This window comes from Marmota monax, unplaced genomic scaffold, assembly GCF_021218885.2.
Source record: "Marmota monax isolate L192 unplaced genomic scaffold, Marmota_monax_Labrador192_F-V1.1 WCK01_AAM20220418_F8-fsc00033, whole genome shotgun sequence".
NCBI classification, from domain to species: domain Eukaryota; kingdom Metazoa; phylum Chordata; class Mammalia; order Rodentia; family Sciuridae; genus Marmota; species Marmota monax.
Genome location: NW_026694282.1, coordinates 12,414,519 through 12,435,065, shown reverse-complemented (window position 1 = coordinate 12,435,065; position 20,547 = coordinate 12,414,519). Strand labels below are relative to the sequence as shown.

General features: G+C 36.0%; 2 protein-coding genes across 3 annotated transcripts in view; one reads left to right on the top strand and one right to left on the bottom strand.

Moving 5' to 3' along the window:
• Positions 1-4,075, bottom strand: part of Ift74 (intraflagellar transport 74) — an 82,633-nt gene extending 78,558 nt beyond the window's left edge. Inside the window, exon 1 of the mRNA XM_046467344.2 lies at positions 3,908-4,075. The gene's annotated coding sequence lies outside the window, so the exon portion shown is untranslated. The remainder of the gene's footprint in view (positions 1-3,907) is intronic.
• Positions 4,076-4,274: 199 nt separating this feature from the next.
• The window catches only part of Plaa (phospholipase A2 activating protein), a 34,197-nt gene continuing 17,924 nt past the window's right edge, over positions 4,275-20,547 (top strand). Inside the window, exons 1-7 of one of the 2 annotated variants that reach the window (XM_046467342.2) lie at positions 4,275-4,685; positions 11,488-11,681; positions 15,586-15,686; positions 15,773-15,893; positions 17,416-17,583; positions 18,023-18,158; positions 20,198-20,367. In XM_046467342.2, the coding sequence (XP_046323298.1) occupies positions 4,537-4,685; positions 11,488-11,681; positions 15,586-15,686; positions 15,773-15,893; positions 17,416-17,583; positions 18,023-18,158; positions 20,198-20,367 (1,039 nt within the window). In that variant the 5' untranslated portion in view covers positions 4,275-4,536. Of the gene's footprint in view, positions 4,686-4,770; positions 5,038-11,487; positions 11,682-15,585; positions 15,687-15,772; positions 15,894-17,415; positions 17,584-18,022; positions 18,159-20,197; positions 20,368-20,547 lie in introns of those variants that run through there. The other variant, XM_046467343.2, reaches the window with a different exon arrangement.

Sequence of the window (20,547 nt, the reverse complement as noted above, 5' to 3'; positions counted from 1 at the left end):
CTGGGGATGTAGTTCAGTGGTAGAGTGCCACTGTGTTCAATCCCCAGTGCTAGGGGTATGGTTGGGGATAGATAAGGGACTATGTAAATAATCATAAATTTATTGTAACAGTATTTGTGTCTTAAGTTCCTGTCTGGCTCAGGACAGGAACTCTCTCTTCCTGGAATCCGTATTCCTGTGCTTTTCACTGTCAAAAGTCTTGTTCATCATTCAAGTCTTAACCCATATGTTCTTTCTTCAGAGAATTCTCTGGCACTCCACTGAATTAATCTCCAATTCCCTCTGCCTCTTCCCTATTCAACATCCCCAATGCACCCTGTGTTTTTCCTACTAAAAAACTCTGAAAGATAAACTTTAGCATATGTTTCAGTTAGCTTTTGCATCACTGTAAATGAAATATCTAACAGAATAACTTCAAGGAGAAAAGTTTATTTGGGGCTCATGGTTTCAGAGAATCCACTGGTGGCTGACTTCATTGCTGTGGGTTCAAGGTGAGGTACAACATCATGGTGGAAAAATTCAGTGGAGTAAAGCTAGCTACTCAGCTCCTTGTGGGGTCAGGATAGAGCAGAAAGCAATAGGGCATTCCCACAGTGACTGACCTCCTCCAACCATGCCCATCTGCCTAGAGGTAAGACCTAGTCAGTCTATTCCAACTAAGATGGATTGATGAGGTTACAACTCTCATGATCTTATCATTTCACCTTCAAATATTCCTGCATTGACAGTAGTTTTTGAGGGATACCCCCCAATATCTGAACTATAACAGCATGTGAAAAGTTTAAAGAGCTTGAGCAGGTAGCAGTTGTAAACCAGAAGTGGTTTAGGACTCTGTTAGAGGTGGCTGAAGGCAAACATTTTATAGAGTTTATGTAGAAGCAGAATAAAGATTATTTGAAGCTGGGAGTGGTGGCATATGCCTGTAACCCCAGCTATTTAGGTGACTGAGAGGAAACCAGACTCAGCCAAAGAATTATACACACACACATATATATATATATATCCATAGTCTGGTTGGCCTATTGGTCATTTGACTAACCCTAAGATAACAACCAAGAGATTACTTGTTATTGAATAAGGTCAGTTATGCCAGAGCCCATCGAAGAAAAAAGTCACACAAAAAACAATGGATATTTGCAGTATGAATGTAGATTTTAAAAAAAAAAAACAAACTTTCAGAAATAGCATCATTAAATTTTTCTAGAGCAGAATACAGATGATATTAATGAATGTGTTAGTGAATATTTACATCAAGTGAAAAAATACTAGATCCACTGATGGCAGTGTCTATGGAAAGAAAATGGCTATGAAAATTCAATGTACATGTCCTTTGACCAGCAATTGCACTTCTAGCAATTCAGCATATATTCTTTTTAAAAAATATTTTTTGCGTTGCCAATGGACTTTTTTATTTTTATTTATTTATATGTGGTGCTGAGAATTGTACCTAGTGCCTCACCCATGCTGCACAAGCGCTCTACCACTGAGCCACATCCCCAGCCCTCAGCATATATTCTTATTGGATTCATGTACATATATAACACATATGTTCATAACCAAGGTTATTCATTTGAACAGTATTTGTTACAGCAAATGACTAGAAAAAAATCTAAACACACTGATTAAATAATACTAGAGCCCTAAAATCTCATTATTTGATTATTTAAAAAATGGGATGGACACATGGCTCAGAGATACACTTGCCCAGCATGTGTAAGGCCCTGGCATCATACTGAGAATCAAAACTGTAATGCATAACTCAGTTTACATAAATTTTAATATTTGGTCTGGATTGGGTAACTATACTGTTTTTTCTGGAAAAAATTTGTAACATCATCTAGAGTAGTCCTACATGCCCTCAGGCACATGGCAGGAGAATCCAGAATTTGTCACTTTGTACACAGATGGAGAGTAAGAAGAAAATGTTTTAAATGTATGAATTGCTTAACATGTAAAATATTGTAGAGCTCAGTTTTGTGTTCACAAAACTTAAGTTTAGTCTGAGCTCCATTACATTCTTGCTATGTGATTTAAGTTATTTCAGTTGTTAACTAATTTAAAAAATACTATTGAACACGTGTCATATATGAGATTGTTAGATAAGTTGGCTGATCTTCTGCCCTCACTGATTCCATGTATTCCCTGATTACACAGGAGGCTCCCTTCAGAAAGTCCAGAGGAAAATTAGGCAGCTTTTGATTGGCAGCTTAAATTTCCTTTTACTGTTGAGTTCGGCTTTAGTGCAGGAGCAATAGCACAATGGCCTCCTTGTTGATTTATATATATATTTTTTCTGGTGCTGGGGATTAAACCCAGGGGTGCTCTACCACTAAGTTACATCCCCAGTCCTTTTCATTTTTATTTTGAGACATGGTCTCACTAAATTGCTCAGACTGGCCAGAAACCTGGGGTCCTCCTACTTCAGCTTCTAGCATTGGATTACAGGTGTGCACAATCACACAATTCAACAGCTGATCTGTTTGTTGTTAATGAGGCAAATTCTTTATTTGTAAAATGGGAGTAATAAAACCATCTGCCTTGCAAGGTTATTGTGAGGACTAAAAGACTGAAAATTGCTTTGTACAGTGGAGAAAGGTTCACCGAAGATCTGGTATATATGTCAGTAAACTAGATGGTTGACATTTGAGATGACAGAAGGAAATTTAGTCTGGTAGAAAAGACACACACATTTATGTGTTAAAATTCAGTGAATACTACATTGAAGATAACAAAATTGCACTGGTCTACAGAAGAGCCAGAAGATGATAAACTGATGTTGAAATGCGACAGGTGGTAAAAGGCATTATAGGTTTTTTTCATTTGTTTTTAAGATTATGTACAAAAAGCATGGAAACATGAATAGCATGATGTGTTCAGGAATGGTGCTAAAGTCAATACGGTTGAGGGATGGGAGGAGGCACCAGAGATAAATCTGGAAAGGAGATATAAAAGACCTTGTATATTGCTATACTCAAGAATGGAAAACAAAGGTTACTGAACGAAGGAATAACACAATCTAATTTTTAGAAAGATAATCCCATTTTAATGTGTAGAATTGGCTGGAGAGTAGGGGCAAAGAGTCTAGAATCATGTTGAAATTTAAGCAAGAAACTCTGGGGCGCGGTGAGGCATGCCTGTAATCCTAAGGGCTCCAGAGGCTAAAGCAGGAGGATCAGGAGTTCAAAGCCAGCCTCAGCAATAGGAAGGCGCTAAGCAACTCAGTGAGAGCCTGTCCCTAATTAAAATACAAAATAGAGCTGAGGATGTGGCTCAGTGATTCAATCCCCGGTAGTCCCTTCTCCGCCTCAAAAAGCAAGAAACTACTAAGTAGAGATTTCTAATAGCTAGAAATTCGGATCTAGAGTTTGGAGATATCAATCAGGGGATATACATTTAGAAATAAGCAATAGTAAACAGTCTACCCAGGAAGAAGTTGCTACAGCAAAGCAAGTATTAAGATGTCAACATTTCAGGACTAAAATCAGAAACAGAAACCAGAAGAGTGGTGATTCCAAACTTCGAATGAGAATTTTAAGAGGAAAGAAGTGAGAAAGGCGCTAACTGGACTTGGCAATTTAGAAGGGGTTGTGGCGAAGTGAAATTGGTGGGAGGGAAATTGTTGGAGGACAAATCTTGTGGACAGTCGCACTCAACGTGGTCCAACGACGACAGGCAACATCACCCGGGTGTGCTTAAAAACATATATTCTCAGGCCCACCCTAGATCTACAGAAGAAAAAAGCCACCAGACGAATGGACATACTGCCTGAAAGAACGGACACGGACCACCATACTCATTAGCTAATCTGATAGCAGTGGGCAAGGAGACTGGGATAATTTTGAAACGAGGCAAGCGAGGTTAGTTTGACTCCAAGGGTTTCTTGTTTTCATTGAAAAACAACGTTTACCTTGTAAAAGTCTCAGGAGACTCCGTAGAGAAGGCGGGGAGAAAATGGGGTAAGTAAGCCCTAACACAGGAGTCACGAAGCAATCTCCACCGCTACGCAGGGCGCAGCGCGGAGACTCCAGATTTAAAATATCCGGGTTTGGCTCACAGGCCGCTCACACCCCGCTGACGCGCGGCACTGTGGGATTTGTAGTTCTGGCGCGAATCCCGTATTACAAGAAACAGTTCCGCCAAGGCACAGCAAGGGACCAAGTAAGCAAAGCACCAGGCTCGGCCTGCACAGAAAGACCGGGCGTGGTTCTCTCTTCCTCCACCGGCGATCCAGAGAGCAGGAGGGGAGCGAGCCGCAGCCCCGAGTCGGCCTCGACAGTCGGGACGCACAAACTCTGCGTCATGGCGGGCTGAGGTGGATGATGAATTCCGGCGTGCAAGTCAGGGTTGCTGTGTCACTCGGCTCGCTCGGCGCGCCCCTTCCCCGCCGCCCTTCCGCACCGGCTCCCAGGCTCTTCCGGTCTCCCGTCGCCCCTCACCTGCAGGCCCAACTCCCGCGGCAGCCGGTGCACGCCAGGTGTGCCCTGTGGACGGATCTCGCACAGTGCCCGGGTTCCGGGCGTCCGACCCACACGGGCCATGGCGAGCGGCGCCGCCAGGTACCGGCTGAGCTGCTCCCTCCAGGGCCACGAGCTGGACGTGCGGGGCCTGGTGTGCTGCCTCTATCCGCCGGGAGCCTTTGTGTCGGTGTCCCGAGACCGCACCACCCGCCTTTGGGCCCCGGACAGGTGAGCGCTGCGACTTGGGCTGCCCTTGGCTACGTTGCCGGCTTCCCGCAGGGAAGGAAGAGCGACCCTTCCGGGCTGTATACTTCGTTTCCTGCCCTCGGCTCCCAGGTCCCAGCCTATTTTCAGAGCTGTGGCACTTTAGGCGCACAGTGTAAGACTTCAGATTTAAGTGGATCTAGTACCGGTTCGGAGGACCAGACACCTGCCGCCTTGTCTTAACTTGACCACTTCACGAGTTGGTGACCTTGGAGGATCCTCTTACTTTTGAGGGTTTCAGTTTTGGCAGAATATCTTCCAAAGTTTCTTTTAGAGTTGAAAATTTACTGATGCCAGGTGCACCCTCCTAAGTGAGGTAATGTGAAAGCATCTTTCATATTGGTGATTTGTTGTTTTTCTTTTTTCCTAGAAGTTGCTCCGTAGTCTACCTTTAGATCTCAAAAATTGCATTACAGAAGGTTGCATTGAATCCTCTCTTTGTGGTGCAGGTTTGAGTATTTTAGTCTGGGCTCTGTGATGGATCACGTGGATGATACCCCTAAAATGCTTATTGCTGTGTGGATATGCTCTTTTCTTGAGGAAGGCTCATTGCCTTCAAAGTTTTATCAACCAAATTCTCAAACTAAATAAATAAGTAAAAAGGTCCAGATCAAGTTTAAGGGTTTACAACTGATTGTAATTGAGGTTACTTACTTTGTTTAGTAAGTCTCACATCACTAGAGGTTTCAGATTTGGGGTTACCATTCTTAAATTCAGTTGATAACTGTTGAATGCCTCTTTTTTGTATCCTGAGGAGAAAACAGACAATTCACATGTTTATGGAACTCTCTTAATCTGCTGAGGAAGATGAATTGACATATGTATTATGAAGAATACAGATAAAGAATGGCGGGGGGGGGGGCGGGTAGTGTTAAAAAGGAAGCTTCTCCAGGAGTTGTTTTTGTTTTTTAAAGCTGACATCAGAAGCATGAGATGGATTGTGCTGGTCTTGGGGAGGGAGAAATGAGGATGGTTGAGCTGGAAGATCTAAAATGAAGGAACAGCCTGGACAGCAGGAGGAACACTGAGGCCCTGTATTGAGAAAAAGGAAAGTTCCTGTGTAACAGGAGGATATAAATGGTGAGGTGAGCCTGGCAGGAACCAGGTCATGGAGTTCAGAGGTAGAAGCATTCAGATAGTTGGGAGTATGATGGGATTTCTTGTTGAGAAATTTTTGCTATCCACTGATAGAAAATAAATTGGAAAAGGGACAAGTGTGAAAGTAGATCTGTTTGGAGGCTTTTGCAGTAATGCAGCCTACACATGAGGGTAGATTAGACTAGGGAAATTATACAGCAAATTCCTGTATTGACTTGAATAAAATGATCTCTAAAGGTCTCTTCTAACTCTTTAAGGTTCTGTGGTATTTCAAACCACTTATAACATGTTAGGTAGCTGTTTGTGTATTTGAGAACAATGATTAATTTTGAGACTTTAAAACGGTCCTCCAAACATAACTAATTAAATACATTTTTTAAAGATTGGCTGTATATCTCAGTGATAATGTATACTAAGAAAACACAATTCAATCCTTGGCACCAAAACAAAACAAAACAAAAAGTAAATGCATAGAATCAAGTTCAGTAAAAACATGCTCAGAAGGATATAAACATTGTAGGAAGATGCCTATTTTAATAGTGGAATCCTGTCATTAAACTTTTATATGTTTGTAGGATTGTGCCACGTTGACAAAAGTTTAAATCACTGGAAAGTTGCATAATCTAGGAACTTGATGAACTTTGGTCTAAAATGATCTTGTATTTGAGAACTGATTCTAATCTTCTATTTGAGAACTGATTTAAATCACATTATTTTTCCCCAAATACATTCAGGTATTTATATGAAAAACTTGCATTTTGCCAGGCACAGAGGTAGATATTGGGGTATTACTGAAACAAGATTATTTTTCTCTTTCCAGCGCGCTCAAGTTAGAACATCTCCGTCACTAGGTGACTGACATTTTATGCTTCCTAACTAGAATGTCTCAAACTACACCTTTTGTGTTATAAAAGGGTTCACAAGGCTGGCATACTGACAGTTTTTATTTCATGGGATATTAATAAATTAATGAAAGACTGTACAATGCTTGGAGTCAGGTAGTAAATGAAATATGTATTCACAAGTACATTGTCAGTATGGTTCTGGCTCAAGGTAGTAAGTATAGGGATGAACTAGAATAGAATTTACTTCTCAGGAGACACAGAGTTCTCTTTTAGGATGGACTAAATCAGATATCTAGTCTTAAACTGAAATCCATTGAAAACTCAGAAAGTCTCTGGACCTTTTGAAGGTCCTTTGGACACTATTTTTCAGTAGTACATAAAATTGAGCCAGCCAACCTGCTCCTATTTCATGCTACTTCAGGTTTCCATAAGCTGTCTTCTTCGTACTAAATTGGATCTCCCAAGTCTGTCATCACTTCTGGGTTGGGAGAGATGAGATAAGGCTTCAGCATCTTTGCCTTTTGAAAACTATCCATATTGGAAGATACAACTGCAGGTTGAAGTTCATACATTCAGTATTCTCTGATCATGCTAAGGATAAAGTGACTTCTCCCTCTTGTAAACTCAGTACTTTAGGTTCTTCATCCAGTATATCTGTGGGGTTTGTTAGGAAACCAAAGCAATTCCTGTTCCCTTCATATTGCATCCCAAATTTCTCTTTCTCAAAGGCAAAAAATTTATCTAACTCCTAATTCTTACATTTTACGTCTATTTCTCTATATAAAGATGTGTTCTGTGCAGTATTTAATTTTAAAAGATTTTAAAAATTTAGAAATTCAAATATTGGACTTATTTTCTAAATTTCTTTTTGTTTTTCTCCCATTTAAAACAATATCTTCTTTCTCTTTTTGGCTATAATTTTTATGGAATTACCTTGACTTATTTGTGAAATTTTGTCTTTGTCTCATGGTTGCAGTATTTTCAAGGATCTTAATGATTCTTATTTTTCTATTTTATTTTATTTTTTTCCCTGAGTGGTCTGTTTCCTCCAAATTGATGGGTTGTTTTTGTTTGGTTGGTTGGTTGGGTTTTTTTTTTGGGGGGGGGGGGACTCATATGTTATGCTGGAGGCATTTCCTCAGATGTTTGGTAATCTGTATTGTGTCCTTATTGTTGAAGATGGAGAATAAAAAGCTCTTGGGAAGTTCTGTGCTCTTAGCTGGCACTTGTTGATTTTGAACTTAATTGGTGGGGCCATTTCCCTGGGCTGATCTCCAGCCTCAGGTGTTTTGTTTTTGGTAATCTTGGGCTTTAGTATGAAATTACATGTTTCTCACAGTTCCAAGACTGGTGCCCCCCCCCCCCCATTCAGACTCACCTTTTCTAAGTAAAAGTTTCATACCTATGCAGAGTACAAGAAGGGTATAGTTGCCAGTCTGGGGTGGCTGGCAGTCTTTTCTTTTTCTTAATACTTAAAAGCATTTTTTTTTATCCATTCAAAAACTACTTAATGCTTACTATGTAAACCGTTGTGCTAGTAATTTGGGAAAATATAAAGAAAAATCAGATCTGGATTCCACCATTACAAAATTCATAGACCACTATGGATGATGCATACAGACATTTATGCTGAGAAGTGCTAAAGGACACACATACATAGACTTAGTAATTTACCTAATATTGATTTTATTTCCCCCCCAGTACTGGGGATTGAACCCAGTGGTGCTCTACCACTGAGCTACATCCCCAACTCTTATTTTTTGTTTGAGACAAGATCTTGGTAAGTTGCTGAGGCTGGCCTCAAACTTATGATCTTCCTTCTTCAACTTCCCAAGTAGCTGATATTACACATGTGCACCAACCCCACCACCCATACTATAGATTTTTAAACATGTATTATTTTAAAATTTTCTCTGGGCTTATTGATAAATGTTTTCAAAATAACATTTTTAAAAACTCTCTTAAATGAAGTGAACAAAAATTGGCTACTACCAATTATCTTCCTTTGAAGATTTTTTTCATATGATTCAACTGATTATGAAGATTTTCTATTGGTTATCCTTATTCTTGTTCTGTGCTTTTTCCCCATTTCTGTAGATTTATAGTGCTCATAATCCCCCCCCCCCCATTTATTTTTATTTTGGTAAAATACACCTAGGGGGCTGGAGTTGTGGCTCAGCAGTAGAGCACTTGCCTCACATGCATGCTGCACTGGATTTGATCCTCAGCATCACGTAAAAATAAATACACAAAATAAAGGTATTATGTCCATCTACAACTAAAAAAATATAAAATATATAGCAATCTAACAAAATTTAGTTTTGTAACCATTTTTATGTATAAAGTTCAGTAGTATTAAGTATGCTTTTGAGGTATGCAACTATTACCACCATCCAGCTTCATAACTTCATCTTATAAAATTTATACTCATTAAAATAATAAATTCCCATGCTTCCTTTCCTTAGCTCATGGTAACCATCATTATGTAACTGGCTTTTTTCATTTAGTATTATCCTCAAAAGTTCATTCATATTTTAGAACTTGTCAGAATTTCTTTCTTTTTGAAGTTAAGTAAAATTCTGTTGTTTGTGTTGACCACATTTGTTTATCCATTCATTGATTGATAGACCCTTGGGTTGCTTCCACATTTTAGCTATTGTAAATAATGATGCTGAACATGGTTGTCTAAATATCTCTTTAAGACTCTGGTTTCATTCCATTAGAAATATACTCAGAAATGGGATAACTGGATCACATTTTTTTTTTTTTAATATGGGAAATTGAATCCAGTGGCATTAACCACTGAACTACACCCCAGCTCTTTTTCATGTTTTGTTTAGAGACATGGTCTTGCTGAGTTGCTTAAGGCCTCACTAAGTTGCTGAGGCTGGCTATGAATTCACAATCCTCCTGCAATCGCTTTGCAAGTCCCTGGAATTACAGGCATGAGCTACCATCCCTGGCTGTTTTAGTTTTTTGATTAGAAAAATCATCGTGCTCTTTTCCACAAGAAGAGTCTTGTTCTTGGGTGAAGTGTTCTGTTAGTTCTAGTTGGTTTATTGTGTTAAGCCTTTAATTTCTGTACCTATTTTCTGTCTGGTTGTTTTATTCATTATTGAAAATGGGGTATTGAGGTCTTCAGCAATTATAGTAGAACTATTTATCCTTCAATTCTGTCACTTTTTGCTTTGTGTATTTTGATGGCCTGTTATCTGGTGTATAAGTGTCTATGATTGTTTTGTATTCTTGCCATATTGCATTTTTATTAATATATAATAATGTATGTCTCACTTTTTTAAAATTAAAGTCTATTTGGTCTTATATTAGTATTGCTAATCCTGTTCTCTCTTGGTTACTGTTTTCAAGGAATTTTCCGTTGTATTTGTTTTTAGATCAAAAATGAGTCTCTTGTAGACAGCATATAATTGGATCATATTTCTTAAACCATTCTGCCCATCTGTCTTTTGATTGGAGAGTTTAATCCATTCACATTTATAGTCATTACTGATAGCATTTTAATGTTTATTTTCTGTATGCCTTATAGCTTTTCATCCTCATTTCCTGCATCACTGTCTTCTTTTGTGTTCAGTTGATATTTTGTAATAAAAATTTAAATTCCTTTCTCATTTCCTTTTGTGTAGATTCTTAGCTATTCTCTTTGTAGTTACCATAAGAATTGCATTGAACATGCCAAACTTTTAACTCTAATTTGAATTTATACAAGTTAAATTCAATAACATACAAATTCTGCTCCTTCACAACTCTGTTTTTCCCCCTTTTGGTTGTGGGTGTCAAAAAACTTCATCTATACATTATGCACTCCAAAACATTAATAATTATTTTAAATGTATTAGTCTCTTAAATTGTAAAAAGCAAAATATAGAGTTGCAAACCACTGCTGTATTACTAGATGTATTTACCATTGTTGAGATCTTTATTTCTTCATATGTCTTTGGATTACTGTCTGAGTTCCTTTCATTTTACTCTGCAAGACTCCCTTAAGCATTTCTTGTGGGGAAAGTCTCTTGGTAACAAACTCCCTTGCTTTTGTTATCTGGGAAAGTTTTAATTCCTCCTTCCCTTTTGAAGAACAGTTTTGCAGGGCATAGGATTCTTGGGTGAAGGGTTTTTTTAAATTTTATTTTACTACTTTGAATATATTGATACATTTCCTATATCAATATATTGATATAGGAAATGTATCAATATATTTCCTTCTGGCCTCCAAAGTTGTATGTGTGTGTGTGCACACACACGCATGTGCCAGTGCATGCATTGGGAATTGAATCCAGGGCTTTGCACATGCTAAGCACCTGCTCTACTTCTGAGCTATGTACCCTAGACCTTCCTCTCAAAAGGCTTTGATGAGATCCATTATCTTGAGAGGATCTTTATATGTGATGAATTATTTCTTTCTTAGTGCTTTCAAGATTCTCCCTTTGAAATGTGTCTCAGTGTGGGTGTCTGTGTCTTGAAATTTGTTGAGCTTCTCTGGATGTGTATTTTCATACCTGGGATTTTTTTCAGCAATTATTTCTTTAAATATTTTCTCTTCTCTCCCTCTTTATGTATATGGTTCTCTTGATTGTTTCCTATAGGATGCAGAGGCTCTGTTCACTTTTCTTTCATCTTTCTTCTTTTACTGAGACTTGATCATTTCTACTGTCCTATCAAGTTCACTTAATATATAACAATGGATTTGTAAAGTAGTATATACTCTAAAGTTCAGCATGAATGCAAAATGAAAATGAATACTTGGACAGTTATGTTCTAGGGTAAGGCACAGGACAAATATTTATCTATTAATTGTCTTGTTTTTCTAGTCCTAACAGGGGCTTTACAGAAATGCACTGTATGAGTGGCCACTCTAATTTTGTATCTTGTGTATGCATCATACCCTCAAGTGACATGTACCCTCATGGACTGATTGCCACTGGAGGAAATGACCACAATATTTGCATTTTCTCACTGGACAGTCCAGTGCCTCTTTATATTTTGAAAGGTCACAAAAATACTGGTGAGTATAACACTTTGGTGTTTTTCTAATTGAAGTTTTTAATCCCCTTGAAAGTAATATTTACATATTTATTTTTTCCAAGTTTTTGTTTTCTTTCATCTATAGCTATGGCTTGATAGTGCAAAACTTTTTGGGTCACTTTAGTTCTGTGAAATCTCTGTTCCAAATCTACTTGTGAATTTAAAGATTGATATGCTGGTATATATATGTGTGTGTGTGTGTGTGTATGATTTGTTTTGTTTTATTTTACAATGGTGGGGATCAAACCCAGAGCCTTATGCATGCTAGGCAAGCACTCTACCATTAAGCTACACCCCAGCCTATATATAAAAAGTAAAGTGTTTATTTATAAAAGGAAGAGGCTGTATAATTTTAATATACTTCATGGATTACATCTTCTACTATTTTGTGTAGTGAAGTTATGTAGAACATGTCTTTATCTTTTGGCTGTCATCTCTTTGCAGCAAATTGAAGACCAGGAAGAAATGCATTTACTAATCTAATATCAGTATTGAAGATTTTTAAACTTGTAAATACCATTTTTCCATAATTTGTATATATTCCTGGTTCTGTGGTGATTCTGGATTTATATATGGCAGAACAGCTCTTTGTTATGAAGTGGCAAGCTTGATCAGTCCATTTACACGGACTTATTTTTATATTTATGGCTGGAATAATTTGGGACATTACCCATAAATATTTTAAACTTAACTCCTTTGAAAAAATTGTAAAATGTTTGTATGTGTAAAATATTTCACACAGAGTGAAACAGATTTTTACAATTTTTTTATAGAAATCTGTAAATATATACAAAATAGATACTAGGGTTTTGTTTTGTTTTTGTGTGTGTGTGCATGATGGAGATTAAACCCAGGGTCTCACCCATGATAGGCAAATGCTCCATCACTGAGCCACACACCCAGCCCAAAATTTGGTATTCTATAATGAGTTATTACATAATCATATATACGAGAGAAAAATATAATAATCCCTTCCACCTCTGTATTTATATAGCTTTAAAAGATTATCAACAAGTGACCTATTTTTTTTATCTTTCCCTCTATCACTGTTATTTTAAAAGAAATTCTTGATATACTATTTTATTTACAAATATAGCAAAATGTAAACTTTAAAACAGGGATAATCAAACTTTTTTGTAAAGGATCACATACTAAATGTCTTAAGAAGTTTCAAGCCATATGACTACTATCATTACTCAGTTCTGCCACTATAGTACAACAGCTGCCATAGACAATAAATAAATGAATAAATAAATAAATGTGCACATCATTTAAACAAGTTTTAGAGGTAAGTTATTCTATCTTAGAAAAGTGATCCAAAAGAAGAATTTTTTTTTAAGTTAACTATTTCCAATGCACTTCAGGTACTCTGTACATAAGTGCAGTAATAATAGAACATTCCAGTGATTGAATTTACTGGCTCTCTTGGCACTTGAATTTAAACAAACAAAGAATAATGAAGTATTACAGAAGTGTTAAGTCAGTCTTTAAAAAAAGAATTTTAACTATTTGAAAAGCAACTTTTCATATAAATGGGAAAATTCACTTTAATTTCAACATCTAAACACAGAAGTTCGTGTATTTATTTGTACAGTAATATCTTTCAGTGTTTGTTCCTAAGAACACTAGTTCTTGTATGTGGATACATTATGCATCATAAGGATGTTTTGTGTTCTCATTGCAAAGACTAGTTATGCAATTCTAGTTTCGTTGGCATGGTGGTGGGTACTTTGTAGTCCCAGCTACTTGGAGGCTGAGGCAGGACGGTAGCTTAAGCATAGGAGTTTGGTGTCAGCCTATGGAATATAACAAGACCTCATTTCCCACTCCTCTTTTCATCCCCAAATTAAAATAATTTAATCTCTCTGAATTTTAGTCTCCTAATCTGTTAAATGGAGCAATATCTGGTTCCTGAAGTTGTTGCAAACAGGAATACACTTTTTATAGTGTTGGACACATGGTAAGCACTCAGTAACTTAGCTGTTGATACTCAGTCAAGGTTTCTGTCTTCTGCTGTGTAGAGAGAGGCTCAACACTAACCCACGTTCAAGACCTCATGTTACAGATTTTACCTACTACTCTTTGTCCTGCTTTCCTTTTCCACCTAATTTTTACCTTAGTATATTGTATTTATTTTCAAAGTCACGTATTAAATTTTTCTAAAACAAAGTAGAAAATAAGGAGAATATTAATTTAACTGGAATTTTAATCAACTTGGTTTTTAAATTTTATTTTTGTCAAAGAAAAAGTATTTTCTCTAAAGTTAAGGACCCTTTTTTCTCATTTCTGTAATTTCTATTTTTACTGTAGCCAATTTTTTATATGTTGCAGGAGGTCTGGGAAGCACTTACTTTTTCAAATGTTTTAACATATAAATCAGGGTAGGCGAGGTTCTTATACAATATAGTAACAAATAATTCCCAGATGTGACATAATACAGAATATATCTCATTCACCTTACATGTTCAACATGAATTAGTAAAGGGATACTGCCAGATTTTCTCAGAGACTCAGGTTGATAGGGGCTTTATCTTTACTTGTGCTTCAGCAGTTCTTGCAGCAATGAAAGGAGAACTTCATATACAGGAGGAAAATACCATCCCCTTATGTGCTTGAAAAGGGAGAACTACCGCAGTGTGCCTTCTGGTCCCTAGCTACTTAGATTGTTCTCCCTTCTGCAGGCAAAATACACCCACCTCCCAAACAGTCCAAATTCCCACCCAGTTACAGCATAAAGCCCAAAGTTAAGTACTTCGAAGTGATGTATAGTATTCTGAAAATCAGGGAAATGTTGTTTAGGTGTTTCTACATCAGGTCTATATGTAGTTCCTCTTTAATTCAGAGATCTGTGAGCTAAAAGCACCTATATCACCCATATTTGTATACTATTATGGAATGGAGAAGACCAAACATTCCCATTAGGAAAAAGAAACAGTGCAAAATAGCAGTTCCTTGTCTATTGCCATTCTGAAATTCAAAGGAGTGATTATTTCAAGAACCTCCTACTCTGAAAGAGATTTTTTTGATCAGTTCCTCCTGATCCTGCAAGAGAGGTTACAACCCTTATTCTTTGTGGCTTTGCTTTGATTCTCTGGAATACTCGTCCTTTTCTAAGATAATTAAAAAATATATTTTTAGCTTTTGATGGACATAATAACTTATTTTTACGTGCTGCTGAGGATTGAACCCAGTGCCTCACACTTGGTAGGCAAGCGCTCTACCATTAAGCCACAACCCTAGCCCTCTAAGATAATTTTTAATATTTATGATTTTGAGCCTGCATAATTTTACATTGAGATAGTAAAACATTTAATTAACTATTCTAATACTGTTGAACTTTGATCTTGGCTGCAGGTTTTTGTTTTGTTTTCATTTTTGTCATTTTCTTGAAAGTGACCCTAAATATTTACATATACAGGGTTTCAAAAATCACCTGCATTATCTTCCTATGGTTGTTTCTTAGAGCCAGAAGGAATTATGCAGCCCAGTTAGTCCTGTTCCCTCATTTTACAGACTAGGAATCTAAGGTTAAGCATCATTATCCCAATGGTCACACAGTTTGTTTATATCCAAGCATTCTGCCACCAGAGCCTGTGCTCTTGACCACTGCATTCTTCATCTCTATTGAGTTGAACCTCAGTTGGCTATTCACTTCACAAAGTGTTTTTAAAATTGCAATAATTGGGCTCAGTGGCAGAGCAATTGTCTAACATGTGTGAGGCACTGGATTCGATTGTAAGCACCACATAAAATAAATAAAATAAAGGCATTCTGTTCATCTACAACTACAAAATAAAAAATTAAATTGCAATACTTTAATAATTTGCAAGGTTAAGCATTTTTTCTCTATGAAAATGTATTAATTAATGACTTTTTCTCCCTAGTTTGTAGTTTATCATCTGGGAAATTTGGGACATTACTTAGTGGCTCATGGGACACAACTGCTAAAGTCTGGCTGAATGACAAATGCATGATGACCTTACAGGTACAGTATGTCTGTGTGAATATTCTAGATAATAAACAAGTATGATAATTCTATGCAACTTAAACTGATACCCATTTTACCCACAGGGTCATACTGCTGCTGTATGGGCAGTAAAGATTTTACCTGAACAGGGCTTAATGTTAACTGGTTCAGCAGATAAAACTATTAAGCTGTGGAAGGCTGGAAGGTGTGAGAGGACTTTTTCAGGTAAGATGGGGTAGACAATTTAATTATAATTAAATTTATTATATTGTTTCATTATTATTACTTCTTAGTTGCTCAGATGATATTTTTCTCAACAAATTAGAAGCTTAAAAATGACATTTGAAAAATATCAGTATTTATGAGCCAGTTAATTTGGACAAATGTAATTTTCTGACAGTTACTGTTTAGTATTTTTTCTAATGTTATAATGAACCCTCTCATAAAACAATCAAGTGTAGACTAATAAAAAGTTGTCTGATATGCTATAAAATGTGTTTGCTTTTTTGTGTTTTTTTTTTTTTTTTATTGTCATTTTAACAGGTTCAGGCTGAAAATTGAAGCATCCTTACTGATGGTAGGTCAGCAGTATAATCTTTAACTGAGTGAAAGCATCATTATTGTCTTTATTTTGTTGAAGTACATTGTTTAATAATAATAAAATTTAGATTTTTTTAATCTTGTGGGTTTCCATAGAATACAACTACACTGAGGTATCTGCTGTCTAAGTTTTAATAATTTGTTTGTTTTGGTGCTGGGGATTGAGCCCTGGCCCCTCTGCTGTCTAGTATTAATATAATTGATTTATTTATTTGAGAGGTATTTAATTTCGGTGTAAGTTTTTGTTCATCACTACCCTGGATAATACTTTGAAAAAAATAAAAGTAAAAAGTCCCTTTATACACATAAAAGTAACTATAGGTGGAAAATAATAAGTTATAATTAAGTATCCCTCTGTTTTCTGCATCAGTATTTACAATTTATATATCAAGTCTTTAATTTAGGATAACGAATCTAAATCAACAAATACTGAACATGAAAGTTTTGTTTTCTCATTTTCTTTATTAGGTCACAACATCAGAAAATGTTTTGTTCTTAAACTTAGGAGACACTTACTTTTTAATATATATTTTGATATATTTGAATATTGTGACTTTTATGAATTATTCTTGTTAAAGAAAAATTGTTAGAGTCTGTAAACAAGTCAAGATGGCACCTGGCATTTTGCAGAGGGAGTGGTTTGTGAAGTAATGCCAGCGAGCCATTAAGTGTGGAGATTCCTTATTGGTTGACTGCTGTATCTAGTTTATGTTAATTAAGATAAGCTGTGTGTAAGGTATATATACCCCTCCTGTCCTACAATAAATGGCTCCCACTCCTGCTGTATCAACCTACACAAGTTGCTCGTCACCCCCCGGTTAGTTTGCTGCAGCCGGACTACGGCAAAAAATTAAAAAGGAATTGTCAGGTGAACATGAAGAATTTTTGGAGTCAAAATACTGTCTCTGAAAGGTTTTAGGAAATAATTTAGAAAACAATGTGATTGAAGCAAAATAACTTCTGAAGAATAGAAAATATTGCCATAACTGAAATACAAATTTTGATTACCAGGCTTTTCTATAGAAAAAAGGAAAATTTTGTAACTTGAAAAATCAGTTTTTACTACTAATATGTTTTATAATTTTAGTAAACTCTATGGAGCCATTGAGCAAAGGATACATTTTTTTTTTTTTTTTTTTTAATGCAGGGCATGAAGACTGTGTAAGAGGTTTGGCAATTTTGAGTGAAACAGAATTTCTTTCCTGTGCAAATGATGCTAGTATTAGAAGATGGCAAATCACTGGCGAGTGTGTTGAAGTGTATTATGGACATACAAATTATATTTATAGCATATCTGTCTTTCCTAATTGTAAAGGTAAGAGTAGTGTATTCTTTGTATTAAAATTTTGTTTTGTGCGTTATTTCATTCTACTCTTGAGCTGAGGACAGGAGGGCTGCTTACTTAAATCAGCTTATTGTTAACTAAATATTTCCTAAGTATCTGTTTTCCCAAGTGGAGAAAATTATATTGCCATCTTTATATTAATTCAGATTAGTGGTTGTATTATAAAATGTTCACAAGTATCTGAGGAATGACTTTCTGTAATTCATTGGTACATGGTATAGTTTATAAGATGTGAAGGAATTAAAACGTGATTTTTGAAGTTGTATATAATTGACTAATATAAAACTTAAAACTAATTTTAAAACACATTGAGATTTAAAAGATCTGTATATCTAGAAAGATGTTGTTTATAAAGGTTATTATTTATGTCTAAACAAGTTTTTTTTTTTCCCATTTTCATTAATTTTAGATTTTGTGACAACAGCAGAAGACAGATCTCTGAGAATCTGGAAACAAGGAGAATGTGCTCAAACAATCCGACTTCCAGCTCAGTCTATATGGTGCTGCTGTGTGCTGGACAATGGTGACATTGTGGTTGGTGCGAGGTATTTATATTCTAGTCAGTCAATAAATTTTATGTATCTAGGCCTATGATAGGCACTAGAGTGTACAGAGGTAAGCCATAGGAATAGCAGGTGAAATGAGAAGACTGCATATTTCCATTAATTGAACAAAGTAGGAATAACAACTATTACACTAATGACACATGTATTACACTAATGATACATGATATACAAGTATTGTACTAAAAGTTGTACCGTCCAAACATTGAATGTAAAAGAAGTTAGAGGATGTAAAAATTGGTGTGGGAAAATTTTCTGAAGAAGAAGAAATTCAAATTGAATTTTGAAGGTTAATGAGTAGGAAAGGAAATTAGAATTTCCAACAAAAGATATAAGCTTCTATGGAGTCAATGTGATATTCAGAGGAGATGAGGGAAAAGGATGAAAAACTAAGGCTGGGAACATTAAATAGTGGATATGATGGGGCTTAACTGTGGGAAACCTTGAAAACCAGCTATTTTTCACATTGGTAGTTTAGGGTTAAGGTGTTATAATGCTCAAGCAAGAAATATTATTAAAGTGAACCTTGTGTGTCATTAAATATATATCTTAAATTTAACTAGATGTGATGTGACAGGAAAGCAAACTAGAAATCACCTGCAGCAGTAAGATGTGAAGTTAAAAATCAGTGATCCCACAATGGCACTGGATAAGAAATAAGATAATTCAGACAAAAATTATGAGAATAAGAATGAAAGGAAAAGATAATACTTTAAACTTTTGGTGGCTGGCAATTCCCATCAATAAAAATGGGAAAGTGGGACAATTAATTTGGTGCAAAAGTTATAACTTTGGCTTTAGACTTCCTCTGAGTGTTGGTCAGCTACATTCATGCCAGTAGATCATGGACAGTTGGAGCCTAGTTTAAGAACTGAAACTAAGGTAAAGATTTATCTAAAACTGCCATAAACAAACTATTGGTCACCTTTTTCTGAAGGAAGATGTACAGAGGAAGAAGAGAACACTAGGAACCGAATCTTGCAATACACTGTGGATAGATGGGGCCAGTATGTTAAATAGTACAAAGGAATCCAGATGATGAAATGGAGGGAGATTATCATCAGTGTGGAAAAAAGAAAATGCTAGAGGTGTGAGGGAATTGAAAATTAGAAAAGCATTAGGATTTAGTTTAAAAATTGTTATTAGTAACTCTTTTGATGTCCTACTTTGGTAGAAAATGATAGAAAAAATGGTAAGAGGAAATAAAGAGTTGTTTGAGAGATGGATGAAAGAAAGGATTACAGATTACTCTGGCATTGAAGGTAATGGGAAAAATGTGATAGCTGTAAGAAATACAGGTTTAATGAAATAGAACTCTCTTTTTTTTTTTTTTTTTTCCAAGTCAAGAGTTGGTTTGTTGGCTTAGTTTTATTTTCCACTAAGCATATTAGAAGTTGAAGAAAAAACAATTGAAAGAGGGAAATTGATTTACATAGAAGATTCTGTGGAATTGAGTGGGATGAATACAATTGAAAGTAGCTAACTTGGCTCTCCTATTTCAAAATTTAGAATTGAGGAACCATAGAAATGGAGTGATTTTTTTCGGGAATAAAGTTTGAGGGCTGCTTTGCAGTCTAAACTTAAGGCCATTGTTTTTCTTTGATTGAGGTTACTGCTCAGTACTAGTAAGGTAAATAAAGCCCGTGCTTCCCTATTGAACATCTTTTATTTTATAAGTATTAGGGTGGGTCTTTGAGCCTTGTATAAAGTAAACCAGTGCACTATCCTTTATAGTAAAAAAACCTATGTAATGTTGACTTTAAAAGTAAATTGCATAATTCTAGTAATTGTTATGATGGTAAGTAAATATTTAAAAGTTATATTAAATATGTATTTCTGTGTCCATTTTCGGTAATTTATAATATAGAGTAATGTGCTGGGGTTAGTATAGTGCTATAAATAAATACATAGTAACATTTCTCATATTCACAAATGAATTTTTGCTTTGGATCATTCAGGTGTGGAATGTTGATATACTATGGCAATGATTTTTAAAATCATTGTGTTTGTTTTTTTTATAGTGATGGTATTATTAGAGTGTTTACAGAATCAGAGGATCGGATAGCAAGTGCTGAGGAAATCAAGGCTTTTGAAAAAGAGCTCTCTCAGGCAACCATTGATTCCAAAACTGGTGATTTAGGGGACATTAATGCTGAACAGCTTCCTGGGAGGGAACATCTGAATGAACCTGGTAAATATTGCAGTGTTTCTAATAGCAGTTTAAAATGTCACCACATTTGCCTTTGGGAATACTAAGAACAGATAAGAAGGGAGAAAATGTTGTTTTGCTAGTGTTTCATTGTTATTCTCATTGCCAGATTCTGTTTTTTGTGAATTTTTATTACCACAGGTAACTGCTATGAGAAACTAT